At 51.6% G+C, this 17,312-nt stretch overlaps 1 protein-coding gene across 1 annotated transcript; it reads left to right on the top strand.

Moving 5' to 3' along the window:
* Nucleotides 1–303: 303 nt before the first annotated feature.
* LOC123086452 (cysteine desulfurase 1, chloroplastic) lies at nucleotides 304–13,241 on the top strand. The gene is made up of 11 exons (XM_044508215.1): nucleotides 304–558; nucleotides 636–911; nucleotides 1,786–1,919; nucleotides 2,522–2,681; nucleotides 3,888–4,074; nucleotides 4,571–4,716; nucleotides 4,808–4,880; nucleotides 5,019–5,082; nucleotides 11,776–11,875; nucleotides 12,027–12,185; nucleotides 12,700–13,241. Exons 1-11 carry the CDS (start codon nucleotides 412–414, stop codon nucleotides 12,868–12,870), a joined length of 1,617 nt encoding a protein of 538 aa, XP_044364150.1. The 5' UTR covers nucleotides 304–411; the 3' UTR covers nucleotides 12,871–13,241.
* The last annotated feature ends 4,071 nt before the right edge of the window (nucleotides 13,242–17,312 follow it).

The raw sequence follows: 17,312 nt of genomic DNA, 5'->3' as shown, positions 1-17,312 counted from the left end.
AAAATGACAGCATCAACTCCATCTTGTGCCTTTTCCCCTTGCTGACCACTTCTGGTGCCTCACAAAACGAGATGACAAACTCAGCTATCCTATGCAGAGATTCAACCTTTCCTTTTCTAGCGACACGGAGAATTTGCTTCATATAATTCACGATGGGAAATTAGGAATGCAGTCTCACATCATATAAACTGTGGAAAATCGTGGAAAAAATTCATCGAAACTCATGGCGTGCGCATCTCACACTGTAAATCAGGGAAAAATTGTTGACGCCTAGGAACAGAACCTATCCAGCAAACTGTTTGATCGAACACAGCAACTCGACCACGCATTCGATCGAACAGGTGCCGTGCTACTGCCCTACACCACGGACAGCCCCTAGCCTCAGCATGGTATAATAACTGGTCACCTGGCATGGAACACCTCCCTGGCGTCGTAGAGGAAGGCGCTATTGTCGAACGTGGAGGTCCGCGGCGGCGGGCGGCGGCGGCGACGGCAGCAGTTGCTACATGCAGGCGGCGCCGCTCCACCATTCAGTGTTACTCTCTCTGCCGCTCTAATGTGAGACCACCGTACGGGTCCCGCACCCTGACCGGTTAAACACACTTCGACGCTGACGGGTGGGCCTCACGTGGCAGGAACGGAAACACACCGCGAAGCTTTGGCTAATCCAACCCACAGAGACGGCGCGCATGGCGACCGCGGCGGCGGCGGCGGTGGCGTCGCTCCGGTACTTCCCCTCTTCCGTCAGGAACCGCAGCTATCCCGGAACTATCGGCGGCGGCGCTGTGGTCACGTTTTCTCCGCGGCGGGGCCGCTGTGCGACGGCGGCCGTGGCCGCGCCTTCGCGGGAGGCGGAGCCGGCCTCCTCGCTCGGGGACCTCACCCGCGTAGACTTCCCCATCCTCGACCAGGTCTCCCCTGCCCATCCCCGGCTCGTCTCGTTGTTTGGTTGTTCGTGCCATTCCAGTCCAATTTTGAATTTGATTAGTGAAATAGTATTTACAGTCGCGCATCTAATTATGTTTGTTCCCAATAAATTATCGGATCGTTTTTTATTGCGGCGCGTCTAGTTACTCCTGATTACAACATGTATGTAGTCCTGCTTTTGCTGCTGCCTAAAAATATTTCCATTCGTTCATAAGAGGGTCTATGCTTCACGGTACGGAGTTCCAACTACTGTTCTAAGGTGGTGTGTACGCAATTGGAGCGAGTGGCCATGGAGGTTTTTTCCCAACATGGGTGGCAGCATAATCTCCGTATCAGCCCATCACCTCCTTCGACATAGGCATAGTGACGGTCCTATTTGACTCTACTGGTGCCGATATGTCAACTTTTTATCTTCTTTCAGACTGTTTGAGTTTGGCTGTGTGCATCCGAGTTATGCAGAGGCCGGGTGTTGCTCATCATGATATGTATCCTCTTGATGCTACGTTATGAGTTAATAAAACCGCCCTTTATCGGAAAAAATGTTCATAAAAGAGAGATATGGCTTTTAGCATATCACCGTGTCTGGTGCAGTTACCACTGCGGATAAGCTGATATAAGTTTCACTCAGCTTTCTTTTGTTTCGGTCATGCGTGTAAAAGATCCGTTTGTAGAGCCCTCCAGGACAAAGTTGTTTTATTCAATGTGGATTCAGTAACTGCAAAATTATTTTTGGTTTACATGTTGGATTCTTTCGTTATTACTATTTCGCAAACTTTAACCTTACAGTATGTTATGTGTACACTTTTGGCATTCGAGTGAGGTGGTTTTTATATCATTTATGATCATCGGAACTTGCAGGAATTTGATGGTAACAAATTAGTTTACTTCGACAATGGTGCAACATCACAGAAACCCTCTCATGTGATGAAAGCCTTAGACGACTACTACCGATTTTATAATTCGAATGTTCACCGTGGCATTCATGCTCTCAGGTAATTTTTTGATTTGTCCTTTATGTCTTAATTGGTGTTGTAAGTGTAAAATACCCACTAGTACCAGGAATTTGGATGCATATTCTCTATTTCTAAGTGTGAGTAAAGCAAGGCTGTGGCCCTGATGTAATATCTGGCTCTAGACCCCTAGAGGCGTTGAGCTCTGCAGGAGAAAACCCTTTTTTCGAGAAACAGAAGATTACCCTTTTACTCTCCTACGAGGAATATGGATGTGAATCACCACAGAACACCTCCTACAGCACAAAACTATTTTACATGATTACATTTCACTTTTCGCCTTGCACAATTTCTTCTGTGATTTCCCCGTATATGACTTGTCTGTTTTGTGAGGTATGGTAGTGCTCACATAATTTTCTTGTGTTGGACGATGATGCTATAGGTGTCGAGTTTTGCGATATACGATGATCAACTGCATGCATAGAAAGATAAGCAGTCGATTTGCTTCATAGTATGGTATTGCTAGGCTGCTAGTTTTGTATCACTCAATCAAGTAGGTTATCATATGCTTTGTGTTTGCGAGCTATGTGCATATGTATACATATGTTTTCCTCCTACTGACATTTTTTCTTCACCATCATCAGCGCAAAGGCTACTGATGCATATGAGAGTGCAAGAAGGAAAGTTGCAAATTTCGTCAATGCGGCTGATAGTAGAGAGATTATTTTTACTCGTAATGCTACAGAAGCTATCAATTTAGTAGCTTATTCATGGGGCCTATCTAACTTAAAACAAGGAGATGAGGTGAATCCTCCATCTTCCCCAGCTGATACTTCGTGCTCTACCTGCCAGTCATAACTTCTTTTTATGCTTCTACTTTGATGCATATCATGAATACTGTTCTTCAAACACTGTTTGACCTTTTTCATGTATGAGAAAATTCCTTATATGACACTCTTTTAAATGTTGTTTCCCTATTTGACACCAAAAACTTTTTCTTCCCTATTTGACATCGTGCCTAAATTTTATGCCCTTTACGACACTTTTATCCATTTTAAGCCTTAACGGCACCTGAAAAGACCTATTTGCCCCCAATGTGATTTGTGATTAAAATTGTTATGTGGTAGTTTAGCTTCATCATGCGACTCTGTCTGGATGTGGTTAATATTGTGTCAGTGCTTGTACATTTTTTTGTGTGAAAATAGTTAGTGCCTGTACACAATCGGTAGTAGTATACAACAAATCAGTAAGTTAATAGAGTTGGTATATTGAACAAAAGAAAATAAACAGGACCGACACGACCATGTCATCAACCATCTCGTGTGTTTGTGTTGTCGCCATGATAATATCGCTAGCTTCGTCCAGTATGTATAGGAGTACACGTCCAACTAGAATCGACCCACCTGTCTACTTGCTTGTTTCTTGGTGTGTATGTGCACATTACCATCTACGTCTCGGCGGAACCCATTAGCTTGGAAAAAAATTCGAGCTAGCCTCATACGCCTGTACGCCGGAAAGCACTTGGCTACAACACCGTCAAGGTTGGGACCGAGGCACAAAACGAGTCAGCCGAATACACACATACACGTAAATTTTTGATCACATATCACATGAGGGGCAAATAGGTCTTTTCTTGTGTCATTTAACACCATTAAGGCTCAAAATGGACGATTGTGTCATAAAGGGCATAAAATTTAGACTCGGTGTTAAATAAGGAAGAAAAAGTTTTTCAGTGTCGAATAAGGCAACAAATTTTAAGACGGTGTTAAATAAGGAATTCTCTCTTCATGTATTTATGCACCCCATATTATTATTTTCCTCATCTCTTTCTAGCCTATTAATTGCTAACTCTTCATATAGTGATCCATAACCTGCCGTTGTTCTAGATAAAATTGTTAAATTTATCTTATAAAAATTTCACCAAACATTGATTTTTATAATGATTCATAAAAATATGCAATTCGTTGTACACTTATTGATAGTAATTCGTCTGCTGTTTTTGCCGAGCAGATTATTCTTACAGTTGCAGAGCATCATAGTGCGATTGTTCCTTGGCAATTTGTATCCCAAAAAACTGGTGCTGTCCTAAAGTATGTTGGGCTGACTAAAGAAGAGGTTCCAGACATGGAGCAGTTAAAAGGGCTTCTGTCAAGCAAGACAAAGATTGTTGTTGTCCATCATGTTTCAAACGTCCTGGGTAAGAAGGTTTTTCCTTTTCAAATATTTATTTATTTAAGGTTCATGGGAACTATAAATCCCCCCCTACATGTATACCATTATGTGGCAAGTGTAAATGAGATGCCTTTCTTAATTTAAGGATATTAGAGCTAATGCAAGCCATGGATGTATGTGTCAAAGCGTGGCGCAAAGATGGATATCTATTGTGCGGAAGTGGTAGAGTAGAAATTAGAGTCAAAACATGTCATAGTAAATAACAGAATGCAACTCAATTAGCTGCATACACCTCTGCACTTTGTTGTTTTACTGTAGGTGAGCATGGTAATTGTAGCATCTGACTTCACTCATTTATTTCCATTATCTCATGATGACGAGTTACGAATTATGACAAAGGGTAGTTTTATGGCAAATGTTCAATGGTTGGATCCTGTCATTCTAACTTTATTCATGTTATTTCTGTCTTAGAGAGAATAATTACTGAGAACGACTATATTATATTCCTTCATCATTGCCAGGTTCAATGCTTCCTATTGAGGAGGTCGTATCATGTGCAAACAAAGTTGGAGCTAAAGTTCTTGTAGATGCTTGTCAAAGTGTTCCTCATATGCCAGTTGATGTTCAGAAGCTTGGTGCAGATTTTCTTGTTGCATCCTCGCATAAGGTTTGTGTTATTAATTATCTGCTTGCAACAAATTCATAGTCATCCCAGAACAGCAAAATGACCTTTACAAGTTATGGGCTAAACTTCTCAGATGTGTGGCCCTACAGGCGTCGGATTCTTGCATGGAAAATTTGAGATCTTGTCATCTATGGAGCCTTTCTTAGGTAAGATACTGCAAGGCAGAAGCAATGTTCTCTACTTCAGAGGATAAATTAGTTAGTTAGGTCCTCTTGTTGAAACAGAGCCTTCCTATTTAAGAGAAATATATTTATGTTTATCTTAAAATAATAGTTTCTTTGCAGGTGGTGGTGAAATGATTGCAGATGTGTTCGAAGACAAATCTACATATGCTGAGCCGCCTTCTAGGTGAGGAAGCAAGTTCTCTTTGTTTTGATCTTCCTAGACTAATTCATATCTGTCACTGTATGCTATCAAATTTTGTGAACAAAGACAGTACAAAATAATACTATAGCGAGAATGATAAAACTTACTTCATGTAGAGCGGAATGTTACATGTATCTAGAATCACAGTCAATGATGATGTTTCGCAGGTTCGATATGTAGTGTACCTGTTTAGGTATCCTTAAAGAACGCCTCCATATGTGCTGTATACTGGCCTAGAGCCCCATGGAATACACATGTTATTCCTCCTAACAAGGTATCAGAAGAGGAATACACATGTTATCCCTCTTGATTGACCAATGTCATTTGCCTCCCCTCGGATGATACTGGCAACTATCTCTTCCAGACCACCACCTCCATCTCACCTGCCTCCGCTGCCTCTGCTCTCATTCTGAGCTGCTGTCACCACTTGTTTCCGTAGGACTGGGACAACAGCTCCTGCTGCTCCTCTTGCAGCCTGCAGGGACGCAGCCACCCTGCAAGCACATGCTCTTCCTGCAGGTACAACGCCGCTGCAGGGTCCTCTTCGCTGACGGTTGGGCCTTTTAGCTGACTGCTATTCCTCCTAATGTCCATTGACTAGTGGTAGAACCTAGAGCCCTACCGGGTCTGGGATGTAGGTGGTACGGGAAGGAGGGAGGCGGCCGGCGACGAGGCGCCGTCCTTGCGACGGTGGCGGCGGCGGCGAAGGCAAGTGGCGGCTAGGGCTTAGGGTTCCGGCTCCTCTGGGAACCGGGCAATAGAATAGTCTTATTGCTTAAATCTCAAAATAGTCTTACAATCTGTTTATATAACCATAACGTGAAATAAAACTAAGATAACTTGCGGGATAAGCTTGCCCGGTGGGCCTCCTACGGCTGTAGGTCCGGCCGGTCATAACATCTCTCCCCGCCCGCGCAAACAACTCGTCCTCGAGCTGAAACTCTGGATAGTGTTGACGGAACTCCTCGCGCTGCTCCCAAGTGGCGTCCTCTGCTGGAAGTCCAGCCCACTGAATCAGCACGTACCACACGCCTCGACGTAGCTGGGCCTGTAAGACCTCCGGTCCAGGAAGAAGACGTCCGTCGGCAGTCGGGGGAAGCGCGGGAGGGCCCGTGGGTGGCTCTCCACGGAAAGGCTTGAGCAGCTCCACATGGAAGACGTTGTGGATGCGAGTGCCCGCCGGAAGTTGAAGGCGGTAAGCTACCTTCCCAATGCGCTCGAGGACAGCAAAGGGCCCGGCACAGCGAGAACCCAGCTTCTTCTTCGCGCGAGGGTCTAGTGACTGCGTAGAGCGGTGAAGAAGACGCAGCCACACCCAATCGCCCACCGCGAACTCCGCCTTGCGATGATGACCGTCGTAGTAGTGTTTGGCCAACTGCTGGACCTGAAGGAGACGTTGGCGGACCTCCGCGAGCATCTCGTCACGGCTCCGCAGAAGGGCCCCGGCCGCCTCGGTCCGAGCTGTGGACGGATCAACCGGAAGAATCGGCGGAGGCGGGCGACCATAGACCACCTCAAAGGGTGTGGCGCGGAGGGCGGAGTGATAGGAGGTGTTGTAGCAGTACTCCGCCCACGAGAGCCAGTCCACCCATGCATGAGGACGATCACCTATGACACAACGCAAATACATGGCAATCACCTTGTTGACGACCTCGGACTGGCCATCCGTCTGAGGGTGGAAAGCCGTGCTCAGGCGGAGCTTCACACCCGCCATCCTGAAGAGGTCGCGCCACACATGCCCCGTAAACACGGGATCCCGATCACTGACGATCGAAGAAACCCGCGGAGGCGGACGATCCCGTCGAAGAAGGCCCGGGCCACGGACGCCGCCATGTACGGGTGACCGAGCGCGATGAAGTGAGCATACTTGGAGAAGCGGTCGACCACCGTGAGAATGACCGATTTGCCGCCCACTTTAGGGAGGCCCTCGGTGAAGTCCATGGAGATATCCGCCCAGACCTGAGACGGCACCTTCAAGGGCTGGAGCAGACCAGCCGACCGTAGCGTCTCCGTCTTGTTGCGCTGGCACGTCACACAAGACCGGACCCAGTCACGAACCAGGGCCCGATCGCCAGGGATATAGAAGTCGGCGCGGAGACGGTGGAGAGTTTTCTGCACACCCTCATGGCCCGCCGAATGGGCCAGTAGCAGCACCTGATGACGGAGATCGTCATGCGTCGGCACAAAGACCTGGCGCCCGTGGAGGAGCAGGCCGTCGATGAAGCGCCAGGGCTCCTCCAAGTCACCCGCAGCCAGCTGCTGCTGAAGGAGAAGGGCGTCGGCCGCGGTCGCTGTCGCCCGGCGAATGTCGGTGAAGAGGCCGAAGGTCGGCCCGGAGCGGATGCATAGCACCGCCCCCTCAGCGTCGGTGACAGCGGCGTCGTGGCCGGCGTCGCGGCGAGACAAGGCGCCGGCCACGATGTTAAGACGACCGGGGCGATACTCGACGGAGAAGTCAAAGTCGAAGAGCTTGCTGATCCATTGGTGCTGCGGCACGGTTGACAGCCTCTGGTGCAGCAAGAACTTGAGGCTGTAGTGGTCCGTGCGAATCTGGAATGACCGACCCCACAGATAGGGCCGCCAGTGGCGCACCGCCTGCACCAAGCCAATGAGCTCGCGCTCGTACGCCGCGAGCTTAAGATGGCGCGGAGCGAAGGGCCTGCTGAAGAAGGCGAGAGGGCCCTCGCCCTGATGAAGCACTGCGCCGAACCCCACGCCGGAGGCGTCGCAGTCCACCACGAACGGGCGATCAAAATTTGGCATCTGAAGGACGGGCCCCGTCGTGAGGGCCTCGAATGCCGTCGTCGCCTCATCGTCCCAAGCGAAAGCGTCACGGCGCAGCAAACGCATGAGGGGCGACGCGATGAGGCCGAACTCCCGGATAAACTTCCGGTAGTAGCCCGCAAGGCCCAGAAAGCCGCGAAGAGCCCGCGGCGAGTGCGGCGTCGGCCAGGCTGCGATGGCCGCCACCTTGTCGGCATCCATGGCAACCCCGTTGGCCGAGTTGACGTGGCCGAGGTAGGCGACCGACGGCGTCCCGAACGAGCACTTCGAGCGGTTAAGATGAAGATGGTGTGCCCGAAGCTCGTTGAAGACGATGGCGACGTGCTAAAGATGCTTCGCCCAAGATGCGCTGTAGATAAGAATGTCATCAAAGAAAACGAGCACAAACCGACATAGGTAGGGCCGGAGGACGTTGTTCATCAGAGCCTGGAAGGTCGCCGGGGCGTTGGAAAGGCTGAAGGGCATCACCAAGAACTCGAAGTGGCCGTGGTGAGTCCGAAACGCCGTCTTGGCGATGTCGTACGGGTGCATGCGCACCTGGTGGTACCCGGACCGGAGATCGAGCTTGGTGAAGAAACGTGCCCCATGTAGCTCGTCCAAAAGCTCATCGACCACTGGAATCAGAAACTTGTCCTTAAGTGTGACAGCATTAAGGGCACGATAGTCGATGCAGAAATGCCACGTGCCGTCCGACTTGCGGACGAGGAGGACCGGCGCGTTGTACGGCCAGGTGGAGATCCGGATAATGCCCGCGGCGAGCATCAGGGCGCACTGCCGCTCCAACTCGTCCCTCTGCAGCTGCGGGTAGAGGTAGGGACGAACGACCACCGGTGCCGAGCCCGGCAGAAGGTGAATACGGTGATCGTATGCCCGGGCTGGTGGAAGGCCTGCGGCTCGATGAAGAGGTCGCCGTGCTGCTGCAGAAGGTGCTCCAACAGGGGGTGCTCGGCTCGGAAGTAGCGGCGGCCAGCTGGAGCTGCGGTGACACCTGGGAGGGGCCCCCAACGCCATCCCACCGGATGCGGCGGCCCAGCCGCCAGAACGTCATCGTCGGAGCGTCGAAGTCCCAAAGGATGGGACCGAGGGTCCGTAGAAAGTCGACGCCAAGGATGAAGTCGAAACATCCCAAGTCAATGCCCGCACAAGTGATGGAGAAGTGTTCGTCGCCGATGGTGATGGGCACGTTCTGTGCGAGCCCATGGCACCGGGACTATCGCCGTTGGCCACCGTGACCCGAAGCTGCTCCCCGCCCATCGGCTGAAGCGCTAAGCGACACATAGTAGCCTCGGGCAGGAAGTTATGGGTGGAGCCTGTATCCACCAAGGCCACCAAGCGCTCGCCGTGGATCATCACCGGCAGAAGCATGGTCCGCTCATCGCGGATGCCAGCGAACACATGTAGAGAGACCACGAGTGTCGTCGCCGGGGCGGCGGCGGGTGCGGCCTCCGCAACCGCTGGGGGTGGCCGTGCGTCGGCCCCGTCGGCCGAGGTGGCCTCCTCGATGTAGTCGACCGTCTCCAAGTAGAAGAGGCGCGGGCAGACATGGCTCGGCGTATAGGGCTCGTCGCAGTTAAAGCAGAGGCCCTAGCGCCGCCGCTCCATCTGCTCCGCCGGAGAGAGCCGACGAAAGGGCCGCGTCGCGGCCGGGGTGGTAGTCGCCGGAACGGCCGGGGGTGGCCGGCCCAGAGCCGGGGCCTGTCGGGTGGCCGGGCGGCCTCCTCGAGCCGGGGCGCGACACTCGAAGGCGCGGGCGTAGTACATGGCCGTCTGGAGGTCTTGAGGTCTGCGAAGCTCCACGTCCACGCAGTTGTGATCCGGAAGGCCACCGATGAAGAGGTCGGCCCGCTGCTGCGCCGTCACTCCCGAAGCGTGGCAAGCCAGGGCCTGGAAGCGGTCGGCGAAGTCCTGCACCGTGGAGGTGAAGGGGAGGCGACTGAGCTCCGCCAAGCGGCTCCCACGGACCCGGGGCCCAAAGCGAAGGAGGCAGAGCTCGCGGAAGCGCTCCCAAGGGGGCATACCGCCCTCGTCCTGCTCGAGGGCGTAATACCAGGTCTGTGCCGCGCCGCGGAGGTGGTAGGAGGCGAGCCAGGTGCGCTCCGAGGCGAGGGTGCGCTAACTGGTCGCACTGGTTGAGCCAGTTGAGGGGGTCCTCCGTGCCATCATAGGTGGCGAAGTCGATTTTCGTGAACCGCGGCGGTGCCTGTGCCGAAGCGCCGTGTCGAACTGGCTCGGAGGAGCGGAGCAGGGTGGCCGGTGGCGCCGGCTCGGAGTACTCCGGGTAGCGACCTGTGGAGCCGGATGGCCCGCCAAACTGCGGAAACGGGGTCGGCTGTTTGGCAGCCCTGGTGTAGACCGGCGATGGCGAAGACCCAGCCGCCCATGCTGGTATTGGCGACGGAGAGGGCGGGAACCGGACCTGGTTGATGGGCAGGGGTGGTGCTGGTGGTTGCATCGTCGGTGGTGGAGCGTGGACGGGCGAGCCGAGTGCTGCGGTTGCCGTGGTTGGCCACTGCGGCCAGATGGGGCCCGCAGCCGGTTCTTGATGAGGGTGCAGCAGCGGCGATGGTGGCCCGTTGGGGTGGCTCGCCTGAAAAGGCAGCAGCAGGAGGCCGCCGCCCGCGGCCGCGCCCTGTGACTGCCACGGCAGCGCGGGTTGGCCGTAGGCGGTGAGCGGCGCAATCGGCGGTGGTGGGTAGGGCCCCGCCATGTGCAGCTGGAGGCCTTGGACTGCCGTCAGAAGATGCTGCAGCGCGGTGATCATCTGCTCCGGCGTGAAGACGATGGTTGGCGGTGGCGCGGGGGCGACTGGGGCCGGCAGTGTTGGGGCACGCGCGGTGGTGGTCGGCCCCGGCAGCGTCGGAGCTCCGTCGGTGGTCATCGGGGAAGCGGACAGTGGGGCGGTGGTGCCGGTAGACAGCGGCAGCGGCGGTGATGAGGAAGACATGATCGAACCGGAGTCTCTGGATACCAAATTGGTAGAACCTAGAGCCCTACCAGGTCTGGGACGTAGGTGGTACGGGAAGGAGGGAGGCGGGCGTGAACTGGAGCGCGGCGGCCCGCGACGAGGCGCCGTCCTTGCGACGGTGGCGGCGAAGGCGAAGGCAAGTGGCGGCTAGGGTTTAGAGTTCCGGCTCCTCTGGGAGCCGGGCAATAGAATAGTCTTATTGCTTAAATCTCAAAATAGTCTTACAATCTGTTTATATAACCATAACGTGAAATAAAACTAAGATAACTTGCGGGCTAAGCTTGCCCGGTGGGCCTCCTACGGCTGTAGGTCCGGCCGGTTATAACAACTAGTTAGTGAGAACTCACTCCTCATGCCTTGTTATAGGAACAGATCAATTGCCAACTAAAAAATGGAACAAGAATATCACAAGATAACTTTTACCAGAAATTCAGATAAGTGAAAAACATGATTCATTTATCTTGAAGCAACTAGCTAGAAAGACGTGTGTTACTACTGACTACAAAAGATTCATACGGGCATGTTTATAGGACTAATTACTTTGCTGAATTGCGGCGCTACTCAGTGTATCCCCACAAATTCATACTAGATCAGGGTTTTTTGCGAAATGAATTTAAGTGAGTGGTTAGCAATGCTATCTCAATCTTAACCGTTAGTAACAAATTTAACGGTTCGTGTGACCTTAGAGCAAACGCACCATCACCACCAACTGGTTTGTTTATAGGAGTAAAGATATGTTGCAATTTTAATTTGTTTCTACAGTTCCATTATATGTTTTTTTTCAAAAAGTTCCCTTGACAGTTGTTAAAATTTGTCTCTGCTTCACATTGTTTGCTAGGGCAACTGAGAAATGTCAACCTTATATTGCACTTAAGATTCTATTTTTGTTAGATTCTAAGTTTTTAACTGTATTGTGTTCTGAAAAGATTTGAGGCTGGAACTCCTGCAATTGGAGAAGCTATAGGATTGGGGGTTGCGATAGATTATCTGTCACACTTTGGCATGCAGACGATCCACGAGTATGAGGTCAGTATAATTTCTTTCATTATTTTACCTCTTTTAATATGTATATTTTAGTCTCCGTGCCTATTGTTACGATTCTTCTTATTCTGCTCTCCAAAAAGGGTTGGAGAACTATCCCTATGTAGCGCCTCACTTGTCTTTTTCTGTCTTCCAGAAAGAGTTGGGGTCGTACCTTTATGAGAGCCTTCTCTCCGTTCCAAATGTTCGTATCTATGGTCCAGCGCCTTCTGCAAGTGATCACCGTGCTCCTTTATGTTCTTTCAATGTTGAGAATGTTCATCCAACAGATATTGCCGAAATTCTTGATCTCCAGGTATGCTGATGTTTCAACCACTGAATCAGATGCAAATGCTAGTTCTGTTTTTAGCAATAGTTGTACTGCTCCAATGCTAGCTCTGCTTCTCTATTAGATTCCATAAAGGAACTTTCCTTGGAATTATGTAATTTTCCAGCATATGCGTTTTCGGTATTTCCTTGGAATTATGTAATTTTCCAGCATATGCGTTTTCGGTATTACTCGTCTATCCAGGAGTTGCTATGTTGCTTAATTTCAACCGCAGTCTAAATGGGGGTAGAATTCTAGATCTGTTTACATCATATGACATATGGTTCTTAACATTAGGTGTAGATTTTTGGTGAGGCAAGTACCAGGCATAGTGAGAGATCTCATTTTCCAGAGGCATCAGTTGCCCCTTGTTGACATAGAAAAAGAACTGATGACGATAGATTGTTTGGTCAAATTGCTGTCTTGTTGTGATGGGTTTTGTGAAATATGTCCGCTACTACTAGCTATATAGAACTGATATATGCTGACTATTTTGTTTCAGCATGGCATAGCGATTCGGTCAGGGCATCATTGTGCACAGATTTTGCATCGCACCCTTGGTATCAATGCGAGCGCCCGTGCTAGTCTTCACTTTTACAACACAAAAGAGGAGGTGGATGCCTTCATCCATGGGCTAAAAGCTACCATTGATTTCCTTACTTCCCACCACTAGTGCAGTTCAGTTAGCAAACATTAGCTTCCTCGTTGTCTCTCACTAGTTGAAGTGCGATAGAAGGCCTACCTGCTCAAACTGTCTGATGTCTTTCAGCTTTTTCGTGTAAACCATGCACGGGCAAGTTTATCTACTCCAGTACTCTTGCCCTCTGGAAGTTTCGAGATAAAGTACTGTCGGCTATGTAGCCTGGGCGGCTCCGTTTATTTCCTATATATAAACCGTATTATACCTGGACCGTTGGCCAGTTCATCTGTAATTTACGATCTGTCAATAACTCCATAACAGTAAGCATGGTGGATACTTGTGATTTTGAGGCCTGCACTTTACACATGTAATAATAAGAGACTGAATAAAGTTTTGTTTACTAATCGGTTTGGGACCTTGTCGTTTGATATTTTGCAAGCTTCCTGTATTACTCAATCGAAAGCAACATTGGCATGTACTCCCTGTGTCTTAAAATGTAAGACGTTTTTTGACACTATTCTTTGAGAGAGGGAGTACTTGCAGCTGTTCTGTTTGGACGCTGCGTACATCCTGAAGAGGTAACGGCTTCTCTTGGCTTTTGCATCTTTGTTTCGGCAGAAACGCCTTCAGTTTGGATAGTAGGGTGGCATTTGTTGCCATTGAAGCCCATGACTTCTCTCTCTTTTTCAAGGTTTTGAAGTTTTCTTTGTAACCTATGGTCACAAAACAAAATAATGTGAAGTTCTACTTAGATCCATTCGTGGCAGAAATCCTAAACACGAAACTCTCGTGTCCGAAACCAAATGGCAAAGATCCATGCAGCTTTTGACTCCTCGGGCGCAGCATAGTGCACCTGCATGCGTCCTCTCTTTTTCCCCCTCTCTTCCTGCCTCTAATGATTTTCAGGGGCTTTTCTTCTTGATCAGTCTCCTGTCTCCCAGTTCGTGGAGGCTTGGTTGGTGGTGCATGATACCGATGACGGACACTCATACGTTCGGTGCAGTTTCAGGGATCTGTGTCCTGATTCTTGGCTGGCCGATGCATGCACGCGTACGTCCCTTTTTCTCATCCGTTCGTTCCATCGACACGACATCCAGAATAAAGTGATTACATGTTGTGGTCGATTGGATCCCATTCACCTGTGCCGGATCTCGGCAGTTCCAAAAGGAGGGGTCTGCGTGCATCATGAAACGGGAATTGATGACCTGTGGGGTAGCGAAACTGACGAGCATGTGTAACAGTGTCAAAAGAAATGCCAGATCTGTGGCAGTGTCCACGTACTTCATCTTCAAATGACTCCCTATGGCAAAATTTCGTGTTTTGACCCTTTTTGCAAACAAAATCAGGATCTGACCCCGTTCGAAAATATTTCGGGATCTGACCCTTTTGCCTATCGTCAGGGGGTCTGGAGATAGGTTTGCACGTCCTACCGCCGCCCCCTCTGGCGGTAGGTCCTTTGACGGCGACTGACGACCGTTGGCAGGCGCTGACGTGGAAAAGGGCGTACCATCATCGGGTACGGCGGTAAGTTACTGAAGCCTACCGCCAGGACCTCTGGCGGTAGGGTCCTGTGTGGTGGATAAGGTGAGGAGGGGCTGGTTTGTGGGCCCCACCATCACTCTTTTTTTCCACTCACCTTTTCCCTCTCTCTCCCCCTCACAAACCCCCATAGATCCACTCTATTTGCTTGAGATTTTACCGGTGGATCCGGAGCATTTTCATCACCCATACATAGAATAGACATAAGTCTCATACATAAGTACATAGTCATTTGTCTCATACATAGAATAGACATAAGTCTCATACATAAATAGATGGTAATGTCTCTACTGATAGATAAAAGCCTTAGTGACGATGTCTGGCGTGACGAGATGGCGGATCTCAAATGACAAGTCTTCCCAATAGTATTCCTTAACTCTTGAATTGATACATTTGTGTTGTGTTTTTTCTTCTTTTTTTGTGGGGCCTCTTGTGTTGTGTTGTGTTAGAGCATCTCCAACCGCGTTCCCAACAAGGCCCCCAGACGATTTTTCGGCCGCCGGCGTAAAAAATCGGCCCAGTTGCGTTTCCAAAGGCCCTTTTTTCGCTGGCACAGGCCGAAATTGTTGCCGGCGGACCCAGGCCTAACCCGGCGCGCTGGGGGGCACTTGGGCGCCGGCCGAATCGTTTTTGGCGCGAAAATTGGCGGGCCCTCCTTCGCAGCGACTCGGTTCTTCTCGTCGCTTCGTCGTCCTCATCGCCTCGGTTCCCGTGGCGGAATCAATGCCAAAGCTGTCGCGCGCTGCCGCGCCGGTCAGCCTCCTCCATTGATGCCTCAAGAGCAGCGCAGTGAAGACGGGACGACGCGCGTCCCTCGCCCGCCACGTGTACACACGTCGGCCAGGCGAGCGCCGCCTATATAAGCCGACCCCTCCCGCACCAGTGACGCACAGACTTTCCACCGCCGATGCCCCGTTTCTCGACGCCCCCGTTCCTCCCTCTCTTCTCGCCGTTTCTAGTTCACCCTATGACCGAGCGTTTTCCAGACGACGGCGCGGCGGCGAACGGCTTCGGCCGTCGCCACCTTCACAAGGACAAAGCTCGGCTTCTCTATGAGGCCGAGTACCCGGTCTCGCCGGACATGCGGGTGCCTGGGGCATGGAGGATCAGCGTCGACGGGTCCCGGTGCCGCCGCCGCCCACCGGGGCGGCGCGTCGTGCGGAGATCGCCCTCATCATGCCTCTCTGCCGCAGGCGGCGAGGGGAGGGCCGAGGTACATCCCCGACAGCCCGCTGTGGGAGCAGTACTTCCGTCGCCGCCACGCCGAGCAGCTCGAGGCCACCAATGGTGTTGCGCCCTCCGGAAGGCCCAACTCCGACGGCCGCCGCCGATGGTGGGGCGTGCCCGGCCCCACGCTGGAGGCCGTCCTCGAGTACATCGAGGGCGGCAACACGCCCAGGCTGGAGTACCCCGCGCCCCCTCCTTCTCCCATCGGCGTGGGAGCTCGTGGGCGTCGAGACGCATGGACCCGGCGTCCTCCTCCTCGTCCGGCTCTCCCTCCCTCCTTCCCGTCAAGCCGGAGCCCCAGGACACGCTGACCAGCCAGCTGATCAGCCAGCGCACCCGCAGCTCCGGCGTCCGCATTGTCGAGTCCTCCCCCATCTCTGACCGTCTCGTCAGGCCGAAGGTGGAGCCCGGCCTCCCCGCGGAGTACAAGGCCATAGTCCGGCGCGACTTCTTCGATGAGGCCGTCCTAAAGTGGGCGCGGGACGACTACCTCGGCGGCGAGATGGCCCAGCAGTGCCGAGCCCTGGAGGAGATAGCCGCTCGCCAGCGTGGGTGCGAGGACGAGAACGGCGTGGTGATCCTCGACAGCGACGAGGACGAGGACGCCCTTGGACCATCCAACCCGCCGCGCGTCGGCGATCCTGGGCAGGGGAGCAGCAGGGACAACGGCCACGGAGGAGGCGACGACGACAACGACGACGGCGGCGGCGGCGGCGGCGACTACACGCAGTTCTACAGGCTCCTCGGCATGTAGAGCTTCAAGGGCGGCGAGGAACAGCGAGGGCGACGGCGGGTCTAGTAGTGTTTTTTTCTTTTTTTAAAAAATATTTTAAATATGTTATGAACTCGCTAAAGTTTGGTTAAATTTATGCCTTGTTTACGCCGGATTTTGTTTAAAAAAACGTGAGCGCGACAACTGAGAAGCATCACACCCCTAACACATGGTTAGTGCCGATACGTCTCCAGTCGGCGATTTTTAACGCCTTCTGAAAATCAACGGCTGAAGATGCTCTTAGCAGGCGAGGCGCATGTGGTCACTGTGGCGGTGTACGGCCGGGCAGGAGGCGGTTCTCTCCCGGGGAGCACGCTCGCATTGCTACAGCTCGGCGCTCGGGCCCATGTGCTCCATGCCATTGACCTCCCTCTACGCAATCTCAGTGGACTGACTCTTTTTTATTTACGGGAAACAGTGGACTGACTCCTCGAACGAAATCAAATGAAATCATTTCAGAAATCAATCACCGGCATGCGCCACCCCGGCTCGATTTTGATCTCTTTTCTTGTTCGAAATCTGTTTGTGGGTTGCCAACTTTATCCCCTTCGGGCTGTTTGGTTCTAGATTTATGAGTGCCACATTTTATCAAACTTGTCTAAGGTTAGTTCTTTAAAATGGGAGTCATAAGTTTGACAAATCTAAGAAAATCTTGTCACACTTTTAGTATATGATGTGGGACCCTAAAATGGCTTGTCTAAGATGTGAGTTAAACAAAACACACATCTAAATTGATCAAACTTGTCTAACCTCAGGTGTGACAACCTTTAGTAAACTTAGTCTCAAACCAAACAACCTCAAGTTTCCTAGTGTCATCCAACCTTGCCCTTCATACCAGAATGTGCCTGCTCGCTGGTACTTCCCCTTCCTTGTCAATTTCGCTGCCTGATATATTTTCTCAATCAAAACGAAAATCAATCTAGCGAATTATAGTTCC

The sequence above is a fragment of the Triticum aestivum genome, chromosome 4A, assembly GCF_018294505.1.
Source record: "Triticum aestivum cultivar Chinese Spring chromosome 4A, IWGSC CS RefSeq v2.1, whole genome shotgun sequence".
NCBI lineage: Eukaryota > Viridiplantae > Streptophyta > Magnoliopsida > Poales > Poaceae > Triticum > Triticum aestivum.
This window is presented reverse-complemented; position numbering and strand designations above follow the sequence as displayed.